Raw genomic sequence first — 26,116 nt, 5'->3', positions numbered from 1 at the left:
TACTGATAATGACTATTTAGTCATACTTACGGTATTGCCTGTAACTCCTGTTTGTTGTCGCCAAAGCGCGCGCGGTATGCGAGTGCAGCGAGTCTTGCGGCCTCGTCTCTCCCGCAGCGGTGGTACCCACGCAGCAGCTTCGGCAACTCCTGGTGGAAGTGGAAGATCACGTCCGCCGCCCGGTCCTTACCAGGAACCGTGTTCGTCCATAACTTCTTCATGAAGAACACCTGAGAACATGGAGGTATGTATGTTTAAATTCTTATAATATTACAATAGACTATTGTTAGGATATTGATTACATTTTCAAAGTTCTTATGAAAATTTATTATTATGTCTCACGATAGTTGCAATATAAACACTATACAAATTGCGAACAAATAGGTAAATAGTAAGCATTAAACAATACCTGGTAGGTGAACTGCGGAGTGATGCCGTCGCGTGTGGGCCGCGCCTTCTTAATCCAGTCCGTTAGATGCCGCACGAAGTCAAAGAAGAAGTCACCCTCAGGGACTGATATCACCTTATCAGCTATCTTAACGAATAAACTAAAACCTTCACTAGATCTGAGATTCAGTCTCTGAGCTATATTCTGACAGAAGTCCTTTGCTCTAGTGGACGAGTCCACTTCAAATGCTTCGTCAGTGTCGTCAGGGAAATACACCTTGTGGAATATCTGAGTAGTCTTGTGCTGTATAGCTTCTACCTCCACCTGGTGCGGCGGATATTTCCTCTGGCCATTCCTTAAAGTCTTTTGAAGTCTTTGGAGTGAATCTTGAGCTATTGGATATCTTCTAGTCCTCAAGAATAAAGTTAATTCCCTAAGCAGTCCCTGACTGCATGCAAACAACCCTGTGGCCAGCCACATAAGTTCCCAACCTCTTTCCTCCGACATTCTATTCCGGTTGTCAGTCAGTTGTTTCATAATTTGGCAATAGATCTCGTCGCGCAGTATCTCGTGTTTTAGAGGACCGTCGAAAATATGATCTGTGTACTCATTGCCAATACGAGGACGCTTTGAAGGCAGGTCACCCATGTATTTCAGAATAGCAGTGAATGCGAAACATGCTTCTTCGGCCAACTCTTCCTTCGCTTGCAATTTCTTCAACAGAGGCTGTTTAACCGGTTCTCTGGAGTGTCTCCAAAGCTCTTCAGCGCCTCCTCTTTTGGCGGTGGAAAGTGTAAGAGCCTTGGACACGGTGCGCTTCGGTGGCAATCTGAAGTGGTCCATAGCGTATTCTAATAACGTATGCGGTTTGTCTTTGATTTCTGTTCCATTGTACGTAGCTGTAGGAGCACGACGACCATGCGATGCACCTTCTTGACAGAATAGCGTCAATATATCTGGAGGTGGTTTAGTTAGTGCCGGCAATACGTAGACTGTCTCTGCAGGGAAGTCGCCTCGTTCCATTGTTCTCTCACAGCGACCGATGCACCAGCCGTTGTTTAAAACCGATTCTCCTGTGCTGTCTTCTTCTAAAATAATCAGATCTCCTTTATTGAATGTTAAGAAACTGGACCCTTCACCTGGTGCTTTATAGTCTTGTAGAGCTATTACAAACTTAGATCGCTTTTTCAATCCTTCTAGGAAATACACCACTAGATCTCGAATGTCTTCTGCGTTCGGGCTTTGGAACGTAAACTCTTCGCCACGAACCGTGGAGAGACTGAACGTCTGTGTGAATACTTTGTTGGTTTTCTGACTTGAAACAGTAGTGATCTCCGGGAATGACAATTCTAATAAAACTTGTTCCTGATCATCCACGACGTACACTCCGGTCCAGTTGACGGCAATTATAACATCATTCTTAGGTAGGTTGGGCCCAGAATTTCTATAAGCTTCGTAAAACCGAGAGAACAATAGAGGCCACTTGAACTTCGCATAACTCACTACGTCTTCTTTCACTCTATAAGCAGGAACTTTTTCTTTTACATAATAACTCTTTTTATACGCTTGGACTACCAGAGCACCCCACCGATCAACCGCTTTTTCAACACCAGTTAGACAATAATCGGGTATGTAATTTGGCAGTAGCGTGTAAAGCCGTTCGGTATTCATGTCTTGGCCGTATTCGATGTAATACTGTTGAGCGGCTATCATCGCTAGGTCTTCTTCTTTATCACATCTATATTCACCAAATTTAACACCCCGAACCACTTGCTGGTAGATGAGATTCGTAGCTACTTGGTCTTCCGTAGGGTCGTGCCATGGAGCAAATATTTCTTTTCTAAAGAATAACCTCCACGGCGCGTTTCGTTCTTGAGCACCTTGTTCTTTAGCGTATTGTTCGCACTGTGATATTGCGTCCATTACGTGGTCTCCTCCACTACCGAGTGAACTGACCTTATCAAACAGTGCAATGTACAGCGAGAAACCGAATTGATCTCTCAGACCAATTTTATCAGATAACTGATTGCATAGTTCCCTCGCTGTTGTTGCTGAATCTGCTAACAAGGTCTTCGTGTTGCCGTCCATGAACGTTATGGGCAACATTATAGGCTTTTTCGATTTAGTTGCTTGCAGTTCTAACCATGAAGGTGGTTGATTCCTAGTGCCATTGTTGAATGTCCGTTTCAAACGGTCTTCACAATATGGAGCGTAGCCAGGAGGTCCTTCTCTGATGAAAGCTCGCAGGTAATTCACGAACTTTTCACTAGGAGCGAAACATCCAACACACAACGACAGTAAAATCCATCCTCTGGCGTGAGAAGACTTCGAAGGATTGTTTGTCAGCTGTTTGCAGATCTGACAATATATTTCGTCTCTCAACTCAGCCCGTAGAATACCATGCCCAATAATGAAATGTAATTTTTCTAGATTTGATGTCGGGCGAGATTCCAGCCAGGACTGATAGCTGTCTGCTGTGTACTCCTCATCCTGGAAATCATAAGAATAATTACTATTTAATACTGTATTACTTAAGTGTTTAAGTTTTGTATCTATATTTTTTGTAAAAACTAACCTGTAATTTTCTCCTGACGTCTTCTCCTAGCTTGTTCTTCCTCTTCAGCGTCAGAGAAACAAGCTTGTGTCTGATAGACCTCGGCTTCTGTTTGTTCAGGTAGGCGTCGGGGTCTACGCCCATCATCTGAGCTTCTTGGAACTCCTTGGACCTGATGAAGTTCCTGCCGAGGGTTGCAGTCACTTTGGACATGACTGACGTGTTATCTCTGTCCATAGTGTGGTATCTTGGCTCTGGAAGGTCCCCAGTGAATCGGAGTATTGTGATCCATAGTGCTTGAGCCGCCTGGAAACAAATTACATTTTACTTATTACATATCAATCAGATTTATGATCAGTATAGATTTAATTGATTACGAAAGTGTTTTAGTGTAGCTACTAATTTAGAATACTTAAACGTGTTGTTTAGGCATTTTGCAATTGATTTATAGGTACGTTACTTATTTATAGTAGATATTATATAATGTGTTACTCACCAGCTGGTCTCCTTGCGTGTGTAGAGGCAATAGTGGATGTTTGAGTGGTTTCCTCGAGTACTGATGAGTGACGTTCCCTTGGAAATATGTTGCTGCGAACTTCTGGAACTTGAACTCCGACAAATCTTCCTCGTCCTCTGATGTTGTTTGCATTGGTGTCACCATCTGTATCAATATTGTTTGATTAAAAAAAAAAAGTAAAAAAGAAATACGTTTCGACGATCTAAAATCTTCAATGTCAAAGTATTGAGTCACAAAATAATTAAAAGTACCTAATTAGTGAAAATAATATATTCGGGATAGACCTGGTCAAAGGTCTATCCCGAATATATTCTTTGGTCAAACTCATTACATTCTTGAAACTTTAGATAAGCATATTACACAGGAAGAAGCAATGGGAACGTGTTCATTTGCAAGTAATCTATATAAAGATAATATCAATTATGATAACAACGCATATGAAGCAAAAAAATCAAATTTTGGGATTTAAATCTTATATGTTAATGTTGCGATAATGATCAAAGATATCTAAATAATAAATAAATGATGCAGTGACGTCTTATATGAGCCAATTTTTGGAAATTGCTCGAATATCTACTGCGATAAGGTTTGATTGCAATTTTTCGATATAATTGGACCTTTTGGTCTTCTCCTAGATAGGTAGATTCTTCTCCTACATACCAACTTCTCCATTTAGAAGAAGGTATGTAGTAGATTAGAACTTAAAAACTGATAAAGCAAGATTAGGGAAACAATAATTCGTTCATACACGGTTATTTCGACAGCATTATCCATGAAAAGTTATTACAAAGCAAAAGTCTCTTTCGAGTTCTGAACAGTAGGATACACTTTAAATCAACTCAACAATAACCGTCGCATTGTTTACAAAATTAGTCACTTTTAGTGGCGACTTTAACTTAAGATCTTTAACAATATTTACCTCCTGCTGATCAGCCCTTGGTTGTGGAAGGTCGCTGAAGACGGACGTGTCCTTAGGAGCTGGTGCCTCACTGCTGGAGTCAGGAAGGAAGTCAAACATGGCTTCCACCAGCTTGCTGTCATCCACTGGCTCGTCCTGTTTCCTCGCCGCTTCTTGGAGTAACGTCCTCTTTGCTTCCAACTGCTTCTTCTCCTCCAAAGCCAGTTCTGCTTCGCGTCTCTCCAGCTCGTACATGCGCTCCTGGTAAGATAAATGATTTAAATTATTAAGCGTTACTACTTTTTTGGTGAAAATTGTGTGAATTGGAAATTAAGATGATAATGATGTAGATGTATCTGAGAACAATCTACTGGCATACATAGCTATTATCGATCTTCTACACGACTATCACAAACACGTTTTTAAAGATCCCTACCTTTGGTACGAGTTTAGTTTCGTTCTTACTGTTCGTTTTATTTATCACTAGCTGACCCGGCAGACTTCCTACCGCTTCAATGGCGTGATTTTTTTATATTTTCACCCTGTACTTCCACAAATAATTCAAGACCAAAATTAGCCGAATCGGTCCAGCCGTTTTCGAGTTTTAGCGAGACTAACGAACAGCAATTCATTTTTATCTATAGAGATTAGCGTTGCATTATCACTAAATTCTTAAAGACATTAAGATATTCTATGAGCTTACCTACATTTTCTCCAGATAAAATGTAACCTACATAATTATGTGCCTTAGTCGAAATAGAAGAATTTTACGGTTTTATGAGACTTTACGTTGTGCGTGTTCTATTTAAACATTGGCTGTTAGAATTCTTTAACATTTACAGATATTAATCATTATATCGATTACACAACAGTTCCTGCAAGTATAGCGATTTGATTCGATTTCTCTTTATAAAAATGCTGCTTACAGTATATTTTTAATTTTACTTTCGAACACAAGTAAGAGTAATATTCTTTAACTTTATGAATTTAGACGCTTTTGCTACGATACATATTAGATAGTATAGATATACATAGATAAGTAAACTACCACTACGAAGATGCTTATCTATCTGTCTATCATCACTTTTTTATCAGCATCTTCATTAATTTACTACTAAATCTCCCGGACTTGATTGTTACAATAGGCACATAACAGTTTAATACCAAGAACGAGATAGGCTCATCTCTCATCACAGCTCTACGTGTTTCTACCTAAAGTAATCAATTATGAATTCTATTACCATAACAATAAAAAAGAACTTACAATGAAAGCTTCCACATATTGGCTATCAACGTCACTAAAATCGACCGTATCATGGCAATATTTCGCGAACCACAAGTGCATCATTGCATTGAACAGCACGTCTGATGAGTATAAGGAGTCACTGTACATTACTTCATGTTACCGATACAACTGATGTTACCGATGTTATGTGCACTAAAGCAGTGGAGCACGTTAATCGCAGGCGCAGCTACCTTGCGCAACACTACGCTTGATTGATTGAATCACACTGTATATATTGTCAAATTACGCAAAACAGACATTATTAATAGAATTGTTAATTGTTTACACATCACTACTTTCAATAATAGCGGTATTTCGTTTGTTTTGTAAGGTATTTCTTTGTTATGGTTATTGGTTAATGTTTGGTCATTACTTAAATGATGCATAAGATGTTTCGTTTACGAATTTTTCGCTAAAATATATAATGATATTTACTCTCTTAAAAATGATGTTATCATTTTAAAGGTCGTGTATACGAATGTTAGGCAGAATTAATAAATATAATCAAAACATTACGATTTGACGATAATTTTGATTCGATATTTCCCGATAAAATCAAGAACGACCTTAAAGTACCTAATTATTTAAAAAATTATCACAGAAATGCATGCGGACTATTATTAAAATTAATGTTTTCTTTATCTTTGATATAATATGGCAACAGCACACAGTAGCATGCTTACATTGTTATTTGATTAATAGCGTAATAACCGTTCAAAATAAATACTTCAGGTAATTACTTAATTTGGAAGTGAAACGAAGGAAAGTACCTAACAATGAAATGTAAACTGAAATTATTAGTGATCTAGGAAAACTCTTTAATATTCATTAGTAACTAGCTTCTGCCAGCGACTTCGCCGTGGGATAAAAAGTCCTATGTGTTATTCCAGACCATAATCTACCCCTGTTCCAAATTTCATCCCGATAAATATGAGTGATTGAGTAATAAACATACACACAAACATTCGCATTTATAATATTAGTAAGATTCCGCATATTATAAGTATAGGTACATACATTTTACGTTGACCTACATTGAAATAGTTAAGCAAGAAACCCATTTATTTCTGTAATCCATATTTCGATCTAATAGACTTCTTAAATTTCTTCTGGAAAGTCGTACGTTGTTTTCCAGAAGTTTCGTAGCAAGGCTACGGCGCGGCGTAGCTCCAGTATCTACGCAGGCGTAGCAATATGTAGCAATTTGAGTCGTCGATGCCTACAGGATATTATTTATTTTTGTATATTAAGCTTCTCGTTATATCACATATCTATTTTCTTATATCTATATATGTAGGTACTCAGAATCATTGGTATTGATTTAAAAGCCACGATTTCCTTCTATCATGTCCTATTTAATAACGAAAACCGCAACTATCCACCTTTTGAGTGATAATAAGGCATCGTATGCTACACTATTTCACAACTTACCTGGCAGCATTGTAAATACCAATGGAGTCGTGAATTTAACACAGGCAAATATAACAAAGGGTTCAAATGGATCACTTTTACACATTTTATATCACTATTTTTAATTTTCATTTTTTCAAATAAATTTTTAACCACACTTCATAATTAGTATATTGTAGAATATTTAGTTATTTATTTTTTTATATTTATATTCAAATTCTAGCTAGCTACGTGCCTATTCACTTGTCGATGCACTATCAAAATGATTTTAAATTCAGAAACAGTTGTTCAATCGATCGATTATCTTAGAGATAAAGGAACAGCGGCACTTTAATTTGATTTATTTAATAATTAACTACTGAAAACATAATATCAAGAACCTTATTTAGTAAGGAGGTAGACAGCTTTACATATTTAGTTTTAAATTTGTTAGTAAAAAGGAGGTTTTCAATCATTTCAGGAACTGAATCCGGCGCATTAATTAAGTACAGTTACGCTTCAGAACTTAGTCAAATGAGTTTAAAATTAAGTTATAGTTTTAGTTTCTTTAATGAAAGGTCAATTTCGTAATTTCAATTCAGGTAATTTGCGCTAATGAAAGGTCTGGAATTTGTAACTATGTCATTAGAAATTATAATATCAAACAAGAAAATTAATATTAACATACCTCTTCTACCAAATCCTTTAAAACCAACGTTTGTTTTATTTTTTGTAAAGTTTACTACGTAAAAGTATTTAAAACTGATTATACTATAACAATACTACTGCCTTACACTAACTTAACTGATCAAAAATCCCCATGCAAATGATATTTTTAATTGAGTTAACTGATCAAAAATCCCCATGCAAATGATATTTTTAATTTGCAAAATCTAATAATAATATTTTGTGAGTTAGATAAGACAACTAATGGAATAATGTCATCAAATTTATCATGACGCTGCATTGTATTATTATTAAACATAATTAGTTAATTTGCCGGTTAATTATCTAATAAAAATCTATTCTTTTGATAAAATGCAAAGGTGTACACCGCCGCCATTCAATCGCATTTTATTTTAATTGATCATTATCTGTCTAATGTTTTTAATCTTTGGCAATTTCTGAATCTATTTGACCTTGGCCATATTTGGGTGAAATATTATTAACGGTCCAATCTTAGGTAGTCGTGTAGTTTGTAAACGCACCCACGACACAGGAGAAAATCCTAATGTGGGGCAACGTTTTTTTTTAAAAAAAAAAAAAAAAAAAAATTAAATAAATACCAGTTTACAATGAACCAAGTTCATGTCAGTTATTTTATTGCGATAGGTACTGAGATTCCTTCTTATAAAATACGATTTGAGATACTCATATAAGATTTTGAAATTGAAATTTCATAATAATTTGTCTGGCTTTTGGTGGTCAAATCAGAAACATTGACCTTAGCATAACATCAATCTATCTTCATATTTTTATCATTAACACAAGATTACAATCAATCTTATCAAATATGATGATCTCAAAGATAAAGAATTAAATAAACAATCATCCATTTGTGTAAAAAATAGTAACATTAGTATTTTACTAGATAGACTTGGTGATTGATGCCTACTTATATAATTATCACGCGTTTAACTGGAAATTGTTTCAACTTTACCGATCTATACTGTACTACGTTTTCAAAAAGAACCGTTATCTTCATCTGATAATTATAAATCTGACATTGTACTTGAACTGCCAAATTAATTTGAACTTAATACAATATACATTAACATTGTTTGTTTTAATTTTGGTAATCGTCGAAGAATATCTTACGAGTATTGTGTCGAATGTCTATTGTTGACAAACTAATGCATAGATAGCATTAATTACCTAACACATTGAGAAGAGAAAACTAAAGGAATTTAAGCTATATTCTAGTACTCACCTACAACAATAACAAAACAATGTCAATATAAACAAAATGATGCCTCACCCGGTAGTTGTGTTCTGCGATCTCCTTGGCGCGCGTGTTGCCCTGCGTGTGCAGTCGCAGTTCCTCCTGCCTGCGCAGCCGCAGCGCCTCGGAGTGCGCGCGCGCCTCGCCGCGCATGCGCTTGTAGCGGCGCATACACAGCAACCGACGCGCATGGCTCTGGATCTTCACTATAGCCCACATCTTGTGCCCGTAAGAACGACGAACCAAGTAACCACGAGCTGCTGCCTATGTTGACAAGTAAAAATTGGTTATTTTTTAACCCCCGACGCAAAAAGAGGGGTCCCCCAACGCGACGTAAATTTTTTTAGAATTGATTAGTACATTCTTAAGTACTTTAAGATTAAGTTTCTTTTATTATTTTTTACTTTTTAAAGGGAAATTAAGTTTTTGTGTCGGGGGTTTTTTAAATTTTTAATTTATTTAAGAAAATCTTTCATATTTTTTTTTTTAGTTACAGTGGGACTCTTCGACGCGGCGATGTTGCGCAGCCTATTCAACAACTCAACTTTTCTCCATTAATAATACGTGAGTAAACTGTGATTTTTAGTTACTTAATTTAATATGTGTCACGATAGTTGTTATAAAAAAATACTTTCGTTTGTTTTGGTGTTTGATAATAATGATAGAGATACTTACTTGTAAAGCCACGATGTGTCCACGAAGATGCCTGAATCTGTGCGCCAACACTCGTGCACGTATCAAAGCCTGTAGTCTCGCATATCCAACCTTCATTTTATTATACCGAATCCTCTGCAGCTTGCCGCGCCAATGACGTTGAATCAATATGGCAGCGGCTCGCATCTTCAAGAAACGTCTGCGGTACACCCATCCTCTAATAGACCTTTGTAGAATTAATATCTTCCTAGTAAGCACCCTATCTCTTTCTTGCTCCAAGAACAAATCGTGAGCATCTTTCAGAAAAACTTTGGTGTGACCCAGCTGGTAATCAGACTTGCCAAGCACTGTTGCACAGATTTTAGCAGTAGCCGAACGACAGTCAGTCTTGTGCGCAGGTGGAACGCCAGATATTAGGAACCGGTATCTCTCTACGAACTCTTTGAAACTGTGCCTGATCGGGTACCCAGCCCTCCTGATCCGAATCGTCTCCATCATTCCAGAGTACCTTAATTGTCTGCAGCACAGACCGCGGTCAAACATCATTGGCTTCTTAAATTCATTTGGCTTTATACATCTGATGAAGAATGGTTGGCATGTTCCTAGAGTTCGCATCAACAAGTCCAAAGATTTCTTGAACTGTGTTGAAAGGGTCGGAGTCCGTTTTCTAGTTTCAGAGCCCATCGCAATGTCGTCTTGGAATATATGCTGCAAGAATTTGTTAGTAGAAATGTGAATTAGTTGTAATAAATCAGCACTGAACGTATCTCGGTTCTTCTCAAGGAATCCTCGCGTATCATAAAATACTATTCCAGCGAAGTGATTTAGTCCAAAACTGGTGTTTATATCTGACTTTGGCTTGAGGTAGTTTCTGTGCAGACCGTGGGTCTTGTGTAGCTTGGCTAACATCGTTTGGTCAGTTCCCTTTGGAAACTTGGACTCTTCATCAATTAAAGCCATAATGTTCAGTTGTTTTAGCGCAATCAAATCCAAAGCGTCTTGGTTATCAACAAATTCAATATGCTGCCAATTTATTCCTTCATGATTATATTCCTCTTGTTCCAATTTGAATATGTGTCTAACGAAGAACTGCTGCAAGTTCTCGTTAGCAAAGTTTATACAGAATTGTTCGAAGCTATTTTGATCGAAATTTTCGAAGCCGAATATATCGAGGACACCGATAGCTGTGCGCATAGTGGATTTTGGTCTGTAGATTGCAGCGTTGATCTTCTTTACGATGGTAACGAAAAGGCGTCCGTATATACCTTTGACGAAGGCATCCCTAATATCAACCGATTGAGTTTTACTCAGGGTTGAAATAACGGTTTCCCCATGAGCAAATAGTGTCTTCCTGGTTAGTGCGTCGATAAGCGATTGCATGGGCACGCCAAGCAACGTTGCCACTCTTCTAACATTAGCTTGTTCTATAATTTCTGTTGCATCTAAGTTATCCACGACCGTAGCTTCGTATTTAATGTTACCAGTGTGTAGGACGGCTGCTAAGAGTTTTAATATCTCCCATATTTCTGGTTCCGTGAATAATAGAACCTTCATAGCTGATCGTATATCTGCGAATTCAGCAGCATCGTCCCTGCCTTCGCAAGTTAGGCTTCCTCCCTGAAAGAAACACGTAAATCAAGATATTATAAGTCATATAGCTCATATCTATGAATATTAATTGGATGTAATGGTAAAGCAATATGATAATAATCATCTATGAAAACTATGACAATATCGTTATCGTTTAAGACACGGTATTACACTATTATTTAAATATCACTGGCATTATTTAGTTCTATGTAGATGTTATCAATAAATCCCCATATAATACATGAACTTTATTGTCAATATTTGGGGATTACCATGTATAAGGTAAGTACGATAATGTTCCAATCATTACTATTACGTGATTCTTAATTAAAGTATATTACAAATTAATACTCACCCCAGACAAATATCTATATTCGGATGGTTCAGTCAATTCTAATTTCTTCTTCTCTTCTTTGGACAATCCAGCCAGTAAGCAGTAGAACACATGGTAATTCCTCTCCTCTGCGCCCTGAGAGACTATTCTAGACTTTTCTAGAAGATATTGTTCAATCTTGGCGCCTTCGATGACGCCGCTGTTGTTGAAGTGGATGTCAATATATTTGCCGAAACGTGAGGAGTTGTCGTTTCTTACAGTTTTCGCATTGCCAAAAGCTTCAAGAATGGGATTTGCTTCTAGGATCTGAAGAAGAAATTGTTTTATTTGAGACTCACATATATCGAAAACAGCAATTACGTTGGATATTGAACTTAAAGTATTTCATATTTAAGTGCTGCATACAATTATTTTGGAACATCGTAATTTTGAAAATTACGCAAGAAATGATGATAAATAAGAACATTGTTTTTGCCGACCACTTACTATGCATAGAACGACAAAATCAGTGACACAAATCTAACTGAAATTAATTTACGATCAGATTAGAAATTAATTGATTAGGTACTGCTATGCCTTGCAGCCATATTTCACTATCTAATCTTAATTAATTGTGTCCGTAAGATGTGCCCCGATAAAGATGTTAATCTTATTTGTAATTCCTTTGAAACATTTTTTTTTTATATTTTCGACAAAAGGAATTAGTGTGGCTATTACCCTAATTTAACGAATAGATAAATAGATTAGACTTTTTCTAAATATTTCCTAGAGTTTCATTGTTATAACCAGTTTTATTTTTAAGATCGTATTTGATATTAGCAGGAAAAAATTAATAAATGCAGTTTACAATAATAAAGGTAATCTTGAACGACTTGATAAATATTTACATAAGTAATTTAATAAATAACCATGCGTAGTGCCCAATATTGAACAAAATTAGCCATCGATGTGGAGTTCCACAAGGTACAATTTTAGGGCCAATCACTATTATTTGACAATTGAATTATCTAGTTTCAAAAGCATAAGCTTTACAAAAAGACGTAGGTACCTGTTGTTCAATCCACGAATGCTTCCCACTGATCGCGGCGAGGTACTGCAGAATCAACTTTGTAGACTCAGTTTTCCCTGCGCCGGATTCTCCACTGATGACAATGCACTGATCCTGCTTGTAGCGACGCATATGCGCGTACGCATTGTCGCCGATCGCGAAGATATGAGGAGGCAGCTCCCCAATCTTCCTTTCCTTGTACAACTTGATCTGGTCTGCCGTGTAGATCGGCAGTATTTGGTAAGGGTTCACCGCCACTAATATCGAGCCGGTGTATGTCTGAAATTATAATATTCTTATTAATTTCATGCTATTACGTTCAAGCGGTTCAGACGCAAATCTAGACTCACAAAAAATATAGGCTAACATTGACTCAGGTCAATGTATCGATAGTCAGGTATCGAAACCAGAAAATCCTATTGCACGCTACTGCAATCTCGATAGATTGAATATTGAAAGTAATTAAAGAACTTATTATATTTCGTTAAAACGTTAACATGTTCTATAAATAAACAAATTACGTTTTTACGAAAACGAAAGTTGTTTTTAACAAGTTTTTAACCATAATAATTTAATAACAAGGAGACATCCAATTTCGTAAGATAAATTGGTGATATCTAAACAATCACTGCCCTGGTCGATTTCTCTTAATCTGTCAGTTTTGGTCTTTAACCCATAGAGGTCTCAAGAGGTATCAAGATAGATTAAGTCATCTGCCTCTACAGGTCAGTAATTAATAAATTCTTGAAGCGGCAGTGTGTCCTTGCTAGAACCGGCTTTAATTTTTCCCCATCAGAACATAATGATGAATGGGCATTCTTATACAAGTTGATAAGTCAAATTTATTTTATTGAGTCTTTTAATCCAAGTGTTGCTTTAAAGCGCTTGATTTTTGTTTATCGCTTTAATAACGAGTTTTGAAATCGATTTGAAGATTACATAAATAAAGAGCTTCTGTTTATGGGCAGGGCTCAATTAGACTCCCCAATGGGGAAAGTAGAGATATATGATAATCAAACTTTTTGCTAGCTAGTTGGGGAGTCTATCATAGTAACGCCACAGATTTTTTTTTTTTTTAAAAAAACGTTGCCCCACACTAGGATTACCTCCTGTGTCGTGGGTGCGTTTACAAACATACAAGTTCACATGCACAAGACACCCAGACCCGAAACAACAATTTGTGGATCACACAAAGAGTTGCTCCGTGCGGGAATCGAACCCGCTACCCGTTGCACGGCAGCCAGTTGCCCAGCCACCGTGCCAACCGTGCAGTCAATTGGTACAGATTCATACAGTGTGTGACTTATAATAAGTTACTTTTATTATAACTTTTGTGAGATATACTAAATTAATTATGTTATCCGCTTACTCACGTAACTACTTGAGTAGCAGCACGACAATCGCCGCGCCGTGTGTCGTTGAATGCTGCTCATGAATATAAGCTTCTAGCATAGGCTTGAAACTAGCCAAATTCCTCGTCAAACAGTTACGTGAGTAAGCCGTTAACATAATCTTCTATACATATAATAAAATCGTAGAAAAGTGCTGTCTGTACATTGATTATAAAAATAAAAAAAATAGCAGGGGTTATTGTTATGTCGATGTCGAACCCAAAAATGTAATTAACTTTTTTTTTGTCTGTTTGTCTGTTTGTCTGTTCGTCTGTGCGCGCTAATCTCAGAAACGGCTGATCCGAGTTGGATGCGGTTTTCACGAATATATTGTGGGATGCTTAAATTTACATTTAGTGTTTGTTTCATGTCAATCGGTTCATAAATAAAAAAGTTATGTCAAATTAAAGAATCACGTCGAACATTCTATGCTTATAATACCATTAATCTCCGCAACTATTTGACGGATTTGGTTGAAATTTGGTACAGATATAGTTTAGAACCTTAGAAAGGACATAGGATAGTTTTTATTTCAAAAAATAAAAATAAACGTTAAATTTCGTTACATTCATTTGGTTGGGTATCGGCCGAGCGCTTCGGTACTGTTGTGGAAATAGTGTACTATAAGTCGTATGATTATTTGTCTGCAGTGGTCCTGCTGTTTCGTGTATTCTAAATTGGTTTCGTTGTATTTGTCTATTAAAAAGTTTATTTGTTGAGTTTTCCTGGTTTTCTTGTTAAATTATTTAACGTAGGTTTAGTTTGATATCGATTATTAGTAGTTACTGTAGTTAGTTTGTTTAATAAAATTGTAAGTCTATAATTTATAAATTAATTAGATTTAAGTCGTCTCTTTTAAATTATTTAGTTTAAGATTGGTTATTATAGCATTGAGGATAGGTTGTAATATAATTTCTTTTTTAATTGTTATAAATTCGTAATTCGTAGCTTTTTTAGTTTTAAGTTAGTTTTCATCTTAAGTTCGGAAAGATTATAATATTTCTTTAGTTTAAGTCCGTTTTTAATCTATTTTTTCAATGCCCTAAGTGAGTATACATCTATTAAATTCAAACGCAGAGCTCATTATGTTGATTTTTGAGGAGTTCCCTAGAATATCTTCCACATCTCATTTTTGAAGAGATCCCGGGAAATCGGGAACTATGTGGTTAAAACCAAAAATTTGCCGGAAGTCACTATTCCACGCGAACGAAGTCGCGGGCTATAATAAATCTGTAGAAGGGTCAATTCTGTTCATTGAAAATATAGAAAAAATAAATAGCAGGGTGTTACTACGATACCAAACCCAAATATGTGATAATAATTTTTTTGTCTGTCTGTCTATATATGTTCAGGCATCACGTGAAAACTAACGGTTTGATTTCGATGAAACTTGGTATAATTATGTCTTATTATCCTGGACATAAAATAGGTTACTTTTTTCCTGGAAAAATACGTAGAAAAAAATCTTTATTTTTCAGTTTTATTCTGCTCAGCAGTAGCTCAATAGAGGGATCTCCTTAATTATTATGGGCCTCGCCGTATTTGGGTCCAATAGATATTTATAAGATGTCATTGTCAGAGTTACTCAAAATGGAGAAATAAAACTTCCACGCGAAGACCGACATCCGCGCGGACGGAGTCGCGGGCAGAAGCTAGTAATTAATAAGTACTTTGTTTATAACTTTTGTTTGTCTTAGTGCCATTTAAATTTAAGTTAGTTTAATAGAAGTTACTTACATAAATGAGATTCTCATTGTATCTTATAAGTAGGTTCCTGAGGATGCCGGCCTCGTGCAGGTCACCGAGGGATATCATGTCCTCGACGCCATGCACGGAGGTGGCATGCATCGCCTTGATCCTTCGCTCTGGTGGCAGCCATTGCTCGTGGCCGTCGTCGTCCCGGACTCGAATCCGTCGCCCCTCGGCCGCAAGCACGCGTGCGCCTATCGCCACGTCGAACTCCCGACCAGACACCGGCTCGATCCATATGTAATCGCCCTGAAAATAGATAATGTTTGATTAGAGTTTGTCAGGTAAAATTGATGGGTTGTTTAGGTACCTAATTTGTGACTTTGGGATTAATTAGTAAATAAATGGTATTTGACTGTGTTATTTTTTTGGGCTAGTATAGATATTCTATAATACTGATGTGTGTGACTAATCTATAACATCTTGTAAAAAAAAAACAGACAAAGAAGATTACCACACGAACATCAAGTTAGTTAAAACAATCGTTATAAATTTCGAACAACTAATTTCGATATCGAATCAAAAACCAGATTGGCGACAACTCTCCTTTTCGGGAGATCGTCAACGACATTGATCCTCACAACACATGCTTATACGCCGACCAGAAACCAAACCGACTACTTTTTAAATGCCTAATCGTTTATACCATAGATACAGATCATAAGACCTTTTGTTGCTACTGAAAAAAAAGTTGTCTCAAGCAGGTATTTCCATTAGCTCTCTTTAATGTGACTTGACAGCTTTCGTAAGATTGATTCCTATTGACATCTGGTTCCTGTTCTTTATCAGCTCTTCGATACTAGATTTCTATATCTTTGTTTTTCTTTAGTTCAGTTATAATTTTATAATTGTAAACTTTTTTTAAAGTCAATAAGACAATAATATCTGAAAATATTACAACAATTAAAACAAAAAGAACGTGTCAATGCAACTGAATTTTACATTTAAAAATGATATGAAAATATTGATCGTACGTGAAAAAATTATAGCACGTGAAAAATATTTTTTTGTTACATATACGACTACGTAATGATAAAGACAGGCCTGATTTCATAGATAACCGAACCTCATTTGTTTAATGATTCGATGACATTATTTCGCACCAATAAATTGCATATTAAACAGCAGTTTTGCTGATAAAACTTATTTATCTAAACATCTTAGATTTAATCTGTATTTTCCGTAGCAAATTGACCTCATTTTTTGAGTAATATTGTATATTGATTTAAAAAAAATCATAAATTATAGATCACATCTGTAAAATTGTCCTTTATTTATGCACATAATAAGCATTGCATACATAATAAGAACTTATTAGTTAAAGAAGATTGCAAGCAACGTCACGCCTTTTATCCCCGAAGGGGTAGGCAGAGGTGCACATTACGACGCGTAATGCTGCTATGCAATGTACACCCACTTTTCACTATTTGTGTTAATAGTTAAATACATAAGTATAAGTCCCATATAATAGTTAAAAAAGATTCTACCTAATAAAACATACATTCTAATACATAAGCAACACCTCATAAAACCTGTAATCCACTGGAGCCGGAACTAGTATAAAAACAATAGTCTGCAGTGTCAGTGGGTATAAAGTTGTAGAAAGTCGGCTGCGTCCCTATTGCGCGCGCCGTCAATAATACATGGCGATGGATATCTCTTACTTAATACATTAATTACTGTTATTAAAACTTGTATTGTTATGTTACGTAGGTACCTATAAGAAGAAGACACGAAATTACTTCATTATAATTAATACGAATTGTAGAAGTACGTCTACTATAGTTTGGAGTATAGAATAAAGTTCTCAGACGTAAAAAGAGTAATTCGTACGATTGTAAATTAGTTTAAGTTTTGGTTTTGAATGAATGAAATATTCTCTCATTGCAAACATGTGGTCTTAGTCCGGGTCACAGTCACAGCGACATACGATAGCGTTCACGCATATGTATGTGTGTCGTGAAGATATAAGTAAATAAACATAAGAATGTAATACCTAGATACATCATTAAAAAAATACAAGTGTCTATAGAGTTTTGTACAAGTTTATTTTAATATATTTCTTTATTTACGTAGTAATAAGTACCTAGTTCAATACTGAGTCAACATTTAAAATATTCAGTTTTAGAGGAAAATTATGGATGAAATCAATGATTCATTAATCTCTGCATAAAAGAGGTCTTTGCCCTGCAATGGGACAAATTATAAAGTAGATACTGTTAGCCATGTAAATCCAAGTTAATAGACCATGAATGAATTCATGAGCAACTTGAATGATTCATAATGTAATCACAATAATTATTATTATTGGAAATGTTACTTTTATTGACTCAAACTTAGTTTGAGGTTATATTTTAATACTGCGTAAGTGTATAAATACCCACAAATATGTTTAACTATTAGGTAATATTGACCTTATCAGCGCTTAATACTTAAACACCTTTATACAATGTGGATTCGTGAACTACTAAAACTAATTCAACCAATTTTTCTGTCAAATAATTGGTGATAGTAAGAAAAACGTTCGGCTAAAAACATTACAAAGCAACTCGAGTCCCAACTACAGAATAAACCAGTATTAAAACAACAATATACGATTAAAAGTTACCTCAAAATATATGGTTTCCATGGCAACACATCACAACCGCAAATAGAAAAATAAAATACTCTTTTTAATAGTATAGAAGTAAGTGTCAGCTCATACTAGCCGATCGATAAGTTTATCATCTAATGACCGCAACTCTCAGATCGTTGCACAGTTAACTTTATAACAGTTATCAGTCACCATTCGTTCAATGAGCACAATATGATTTATACCAAATGACGTAGTGACTCGTAAGATTTATTCTCTAAGTAATATCACGATAACTATGTAGTATAGAAAAACATTTGATTATTTACTCGTAGTTAGTTCTGTAAATAGTTAAGAATTGGTAAAGAGTGACACTTTACGTGGAGCGCGGGACGATACAAACCACGTCTCTCTATATTTTCCAAACTACGAAAACGTTGCCAATTGTCCATATTTTAATTTGTGACTTTCTGAGCGCTTATGACCTATCTACGCAGGGCCGTTTTCTGTGTCACAGTGTACTATTACTTTATGGCATCTGATCTCCTCTTTGTACCTACTTGCTTCGTGGTTATTAACATCTTTTTACGGAAATATGTTATTTAAAATAAGAGGCAACTCATTCATAAATGTATTATCTGCACTCAAAAGATGTATTGTTTTTTATATCAAAGTCAATTATAACTACAAATATTGGATTATGATATCGATGTCTATCTGTTCTGTAAACACACAACACACGGTAACAACATTTCATCGCCAGTTTTAATCTCGAATTACATGAGTAATCGATTTAGTCATAGTTTGAATCAATAAATATACATACACAATCCAATGGTACAAGTTTAAGCAAAATGTAAAGATTTATGCACTTAATCTTTAGTAGGAAAATTGGTAGTAGACCTCCTGCCTACCCGTAGGCAATCTTTTTAGGATACTACTAAAAATCAAACAAAATTTCCCCGTTACGGGAAAAATTAAGATTCCCTGGGTATTAAGTCATGAGCAAAGCATTAACTTGAATATATAAACATGAGCAGATCAAATTATTAACACGTCATTAGCAATTCTATGACTTAAAAATTAATTCATAATGCTAATTTTGACGTGTTCCAATGTCAAGACTTTCTGATCCGGTTTGAAAAAAAAAATGCTTTCTATAACCTATGGAGTCCGCATGTTAGAAGAAAGCGAGTTTTAAATATTAATATTAAACAGAAATTGAATAAAATGTTGTCGCATCACACGTGTAGGTATAATATGCGATTTACATACATTATCGTAAGTCAATATAAACGACTGGTGTCGCTGTGGTCGGGAACTGGGACTGCTACGTAACGTGTAGCGGGTTTTATTCTTCGCACATAGCAAATTCTTAGATCATATAATAATATTATATGTATACAATTTGTTGTTCTAGATCTGAATTAAAATCGTAAGTGTGTTTGTATTTGAAAACGCACTAGCGACATAGAGGAAAATGATTTTGTCAAGCAAGCAAGGTTTTTAAAAGCGATTCGTCAGACTGCAAGCACAAGAATCGTGCAGAAGGTCTGTTTGAGGAGTGTCAAAAATTTTATTGAAGTATTTTGCATACAGACAGACCATTTAACTACCTATTGTCGAATGTCGTGTCATACCTATGAACTATGTACAATGTGTATAAATTCATATGTAACAGTGAGCACAGACAATGACGATAAACGTGCATCGAATTTTGTATTCTAGGAATCGGTGAAAATGTACCAAATGTGAATAGGAATCATCGAATCTATGCGTGACTTAGTGCGGGGTGAAAGCCCTCTAACATTAATTAGTTGTCGACGCAATGTAAAACAAATAATTGCAGTTCGTAATACTAGTTTATTACTGCTTCTTTGCTTGAGTGGACATATAAGTGACGTAAGTAAGTAGCAAGTACAAGGTCTCGAGTTCATTACCTCGAAAAGCGGGCAAAGGTGTCTCTTATTATAACAAGAGACTATGACTTTTTCTAAAATATTTTTTTGAGAAACTTATTGAATTTGCACAAATAATCTTTACTCTCAGCGATTACAAATTTAAATTCAGAGCCATCTAGTAGTTTGCAATTGTACTTATTTATAATGCCACAATAAAGCACTAGATGGGTTTGAAGTAATTCAAGTCGCTTGGGCACATGAACTATTTAGACAAAATGTTTCTGGTGACTTAAGTCCCCATTGACGTGAGAGTAGTTAGGCAGTAATACTGCAACTATTCGATCAACAACCCAGATAATCGACTAAAACCTCCCGAACAAACTTCGCTAGTTTCTATTACACAATTTAGACTAGCTAGACTCTAGACAATAAACAGATCAGTTGCCAATGATATCAAGCGAGTTTCGTTTCGTATTGAAAGCCGTTCGGTCCTAGTTTCGCTCCCACTCGATGTTTACGAGCCATTGTGTCCAGTGTCCACTCTCCCTCTCGATTTGGCAGTGGACCAGTTCACCTCTACACGTCTATAATCTGCCTAAGTCTGTGTAACATGTTATTTGTTAAGAATTTTAATGCAACATCGAATTGACACGGATACGCTTTTACAGCCAACTTAAACTATCTATCGAGATTAGCCCGTAAGACGTTTATTGTTGTATCACTGACTGTTAGATTTAAAACAGGATTTTGATAAACGATATATCTATGAACCCTGTTCGTAAGGAGCTTTTGAAAGATTTACTTCTTGTAACTATATGTAAATGGTCAATGTTTAGTTATCATGTGGTTTCACGCAAATTCCTTGTTGGACACTAAACACAACTAGTTATTATTTGAATAAAAATAGAAATCAAAATAGTGAATTGGTTGGAAATTTTGCAAATATGAAACGAGGACAACATGTCAATAATTCCTTTCAGGGAATAGCCAACTATTAGCTGTTTGATTAGGAAATATTTCAATAGACTGGTTATTACATAAACATTACGAAAATGAGGTCTAGTTTCAATAATATTTGTTTATGACTAGATTTTTATATTTATGTAGCTGCGTAGGTAGTAAAGTGCAAACCAATTTGGAAGAACGGGAATTAATTCAATGCAAATATTTTGAATCTCTAATAAATTGAATCTACTTATGATTTCTCTTTTAATAGATAGATACACATATTGAAACCCTTAGTGTAAACGGTTAAGTCATCGTAAATCAAGAACGGAATAGCTGTCACACTCTCCAATAAACGATATTTCATTGATACGTAGATTAAGAAATTCTCTCTTTACGTTTTCGAAAATGAGATATTATGTGTAGTTTGAGTTCGCTATGTGAGAGAGTATATGTATAGTGTGTATGCATGTATGTATTGGTCAGCGAGGTGAACGCCCTCAGTGTTGGATTCTGTGGCGGTCTGACGGAATGTGTTGCCAAACGCACTGATCGGAACTCGGCGAGAATGTACCGCTTTGGGCACAAGTAGGTAGCTCACACTGCGTCACCGTTCATAATGCCGACTATTCATTTTTTTAAATGTTCACACGCGGAAGTTGCAACTTTTGACAGCTAACCTCTTTTCAATTGCAATTATTGCCTTTTATTACCAAGTTTGGCAATTACAAAAAATCTAACGTTGCAATCAATTGTTTTTAGCATTGAAGCGATCGTAATTAATCATAAGTTACTTGTGTGAAAATAAAAACATTACTACCTAATTAACAAAGGAATGTCAATTTTTGTACCTAATTAGTACGTGATCTATAAAGACATGATGACACATGACAAACGTTTTCACGTATAATTAACAAAAACAATATTTTAGTGAAACAATTATAAGTAATCCACACATCTACTTCTAAACTCATTGTAAGTACCGGCGTATATCCAATCAAATCAAACCACAGTTTGATCTGCGATCAATCCCAAAATGAATGACTAGGTACCCAAACGATCAGAATCGGTCATTCATGTTCATCTTACGGTCTCACTTACAGTACAAATGGTCATCAAGAGTTATTCATGTCAAGTCTACGGCTCGAAGCTGTCGGTAAAATGGATGCCGTATACATCGTAGTATCCGGTTTGTACGGGTATATCCATAATTTTATGTAGCCACAAAACTGGAGGCTCGGACAGGCTTTCTAAAGATTTCGACTTAAACTCTATACTTGGCAACTGAAACCATGTCCAGTTTGTTTACTTAATTGCATGATGAACTTAAGTAGGTACTTAACTATGTGTGTTGGTGTGGGTTGTTACGTTACATCTATTTAATTCTATAAAATATTCTTAGTCGTCTATTGATTCTGGTGTTGGGAAAAGTTCAACAGTTAACAAAGGTTTGACTACTACAGAGATCATTTTAATTTGTTCTATACAAATTGCATCAAAATTCTCTATGTTTAGTAGTCTAATCGATCAACAGGTAGATAACAAAAAAAGGCCGTTAAGCAATTAAGTAACGAGAGACAACAGCAAAGTAACGACTTAAATACAACAGACAAAGAAGAAAAGTTTGAACAATATGAAAACTTAAGTTGTAGATATTTATTTATTACTTATTAAGATTTTTATATCCGTTCGTTTCTATGAATTCTTAAAAAATATATGAAAACAAACTTACCCTGGTAACGATCACCATGATGAAGGCGGCATGTGGTCACCGGCCCGATCTGAAGCAAACAACAACACTATTAATTATTATTGAATTGATTAACAAATTAAACACCTATACAGTTCGACATTTCTATATGAAATTAATGACTAATGACTCTTACTTTTAACATAATAAGGAACCTACTGTTTTAATAAAATTCATAATATTGTTTAGTAGTTAAATGTGTTATTTAATATCAGTAAAACACTATCGATAGACATTTAAAAATAAAGGATTTTATTTCGAATTCAGTTCATTTATTATTTATTTAGAATACAAAAAAGTACCTATTCAATTCTTAAAATCACAATGTCAACTTATAGGTAAAGTTAACAAAGTAATTAGTGGTTAGAGCATAAGTTATAATTGCCATTAAAAGTAAAATAAGTATTTGTTAATCGATTTGACAGTACCTAAGCAAATATCAAGTCAAAAGATTTCAAATTCCCACAAACCACAAGAATTTATAGTCCAGTACTTTTTGTTTTTTTTTCATGAAGTCTTTTACAGTAAATTATTAAGCACTTACGTTGTATAAGGTTCTTCTTTAAATTAATTTAAAAGTGAATCTTGAATATCAACAACGACGTCTTACCATGTAGCAAATCACGTAAAATGACGTCATTATACCAATAGATAGGTAACCTCAAGGAAATTTAGTCACAACTATTTATAGAAACCTCTTTTGTGTCTAATCTATACTCTATACTAATATAAAAAGCTGAAGAGTTTGTTTGTTTGGACGCGCTAATCTCCGGAATGTCTGGACCGATTTGAATAATTATTTTTGTGTTCGATATTGAATTTATCAAGGAAAGTTACCTATTACCTATATAATATAAAGCTGAAGAAGTTTTTTGTTTTAACGCGCTAATCTCCGGAATGTCTGGACCGATTTGATTAATATTTTTTGTTGGACATTGAATTTATCGAGGAAAGCTATAGGCTACGCTACATTACGCTATGACCAATAGGACCCATAGAACTCATATCTCTGCCTCTTCTTTACGATTAAACCACTGTACCGATTTGAATCATTATTTTTGTGTTGGATAGTCAATTTATCAAAGAAGGCTATATAACAACACACTATGATCAATAGGAGCCGATTAGAGCGGGTAAAACCGCGCGGAAGTGTTCTATCAATTTTGTTGAATCTTGTGCAGTTTAAGAATGAACCTAGGTGGCGCTTGAAGCGAATTCGGCGCACCTACGTTAAGAATGTTGTTTTTAGGTAACTATAATGGATTTTCCTCGAAATCAACTACCTATTGCTAAATTACCTAATGCTTAAACAGTTAAAAGAAGTCAAAATGATAATTATGTTATGTATTGAAGTAAAGACTGACGATAATTAATTCTATTCCGTATAAAAAGTAACAAATAAATGATCTCAAGTCTTCAAGTGCCGTACACAAAGTCCAAGGTTGCCCTGCACCTAAGTCTTACATCAAGTGCAAATAATTTGTTCCTACACATTACACAGAAACACTTGATTTATTAATACCAGTATAGATAAGATAAGAGTACACGGAACAAATCAAGCTATACAAAACCAGTATAAACTGACCTTTGAATGTACAGAAAACTCATACAAAGCGAGACCATGATAAACTGGTTGGTTTAGTTTGTAGGTGATAGCTAGAAATAGCCGTATAATTACTGTATACCACAATAGTTCAGCTGTGTAGATGAAGACTCAAGTCAAGTTAACCGAACCTGTATTTTTTCCAATCGATTTTCAACTTTTTTATTTAGCTTTAAAGTTTAAACTCATGTAAACATTTTGGTAGGTTATCGTGCTACAGCTGAAGTAAGTATATACTTTTTATTACAAAAAAATACAGTGCAATAATAACAAATGTCAAGGGAGAAAATAATTGCAGTAATATTGCAGCAATTTTCGAAGCAAGGCAGGAGTTAATTGCAGGGCAGTACCTACACGAAGGTACTAAAAATAAAATTATCCGTGAGAGAATGGATTGATAATAAAATTCGAAGTCAAATAAAGTGTCCACAGAAAATTGTTTCGTACAGTTTTGTATTAACAAAGTTCACTAGGTCAAGAAGTAACTAATTTAAAATCGTTCATATTATCAAATAAAACATCACTTTTAACACAGATTCAGATACAACTGAGGATATTTCCAATAACACAGAATCTCTAATCGCACTTATCAGTACCACAACTCAGTCACGAGGATTGGATTGTTTTTCGAAAAGATGCTCCATTGTTTAGTACTGATTACTATAGTCTTATTGAGTGCATTGTTCAAGTACTCAACCTCATTCAGTTAGCTCCACTCAACCGGTTTAAAGCAACCAAGTCAGTAAACTCATTTATAAATACACTTTACTACTGCACCACCTTGTTTCATTTACTTGACACTACCTCTACTCTTTCCGCGGGTATTGTAAAAATATTCCTGCTTAAGATCTTCATACTTAACAGAGACCGGATAACAGCGTTCTTTGATAAATCTATTTCTTTTATATGAGATAAGTCAGTAAATGAGCAGATAGATCACCTGATGGTAAGCAATCGACGCCGCCCATAGACACAAAATACATAGGCGTTACAAATGCGTTGCTGTCCTTTTAATTTGAAGATTGTTGGAGAGATAAGGGAGGGACTCTTGCCCAGTGTAGAGATTATGAAAAATCCCTCTTTTGTAGAGGATGCCCGTAGTCAGCAGTGGACTCTCACGGGCTGTTAATGATGATATTAAGTGCTTATACACTTACGTATTAAATATTTATAAGGCTACACCATTTTGCATGGTAATGTACTGATAATTAAGCTCCTAACGTCTGTTTTAGCGCATCTTTACTGTTAATAACTTTATTGATTATTTAATTAAGTTATTCATGGAAAGTCTAGATAGCATCTAAATAGTTAGCTAGACTGGATATTTCAATGTTTATGTTTTCTATAATAGTTGTGTTTGTACTGAGTGGGATAATAATAAAGTATAGTTATTTTATTAACATTACGATTAAGTTAATTACTTAAGTTATGTTTACGTAATTTTCTGCAACTCTGTAATAGATAATCGTTATATATTTCTTTGATGTTAAAAATACATCGTAGCATACTTTTATAGATACGTTCGTTATTATTTTCATTCATCAATAAAACTAAGTATTAATTTAAATAATTAACAACGATCCTCTAATGAAACCTCTTGAAGCAT

The 26,116-nt window shown here is 35.2% G+C and overlaps 1 protein-coding gene across 2 annotated transcripts in view; it reads right to left on the bottom strand.

Annotated features, from left to right (window-relative positions):
• The window catches only part of LOC118273718 (myosin-VIIa), a 45,033-nt gene that overhangs the window by 2,467 nt on the left and 16,450 nt on the right, over positions 1–26,116 (bottom strand). Inside the window, exons 2-12 of one of the 2 annotated variants that reach the window (XM_035590821.2) lie at positions 22,890–22,938; positions 15,728–15,988; positions 12,600–12,878; positions 11,573–11,857; positions 9,649–11,244; positions 9,010–9,237; positions 4,379–4,618; positions 3,439–3,603; positions 2,964–3,248; positions 410–2,878; positions 31–230 (exon numbers count right to left, since the gene is read on the bottom strand). In XM_035590821.2, coding sequence (XP_035446714.1) covers positions 31–230; positions 410–2,878; positions 2,964–3,248; positions 3,439–3,603; positions 4,379–4,618; positions 9,010–9,237; positions 9,649–11,244; positions 11,573–11,857; positions 12,600–12,878; positions 15,728–15,988; positions 22,890–22,907 — 6,026 coding nt within the window. In that variant the 5' untranslated portion in view covers positions 22,908–22,938. Of the gene's footprint in view, positions 1–30; positions 231–409; positions 2,879–2,963; positions 3,249–3,438; positions 3,604–4,378; positions 4,619–9,009; positions 9,238–9,648; positions 11,245–11,572; positions 11,858–12,599; positions 12,879–15,727; positions 15,989–18,347; positions 18,490–22,889; positions 22,939–26,116 lie in introns of those variants that run through there. The other variant, XM_035590820.2, reaches the window with a different exon arrangement.

Source organism: Spodoptera frugiperda, chromosome 1 (assembly GCF_023101765.2).
Source record: "Spodoptera frugiperda isolate SF20-4 chromosome 1, AGI-APGP_CSIRO_Sfru_2.0, whole genome shotgun sequence".
Taxonomy (NCBI): Eukaryota; Metazoa; Arthropoda; class Insecta; order Lepidoptera; family Noctuidae; genus Spodoptera; species Spodoptera frugiperda.
This window is presented reverse-complemented; position numbering and strand designations above follow the sequence as displayed.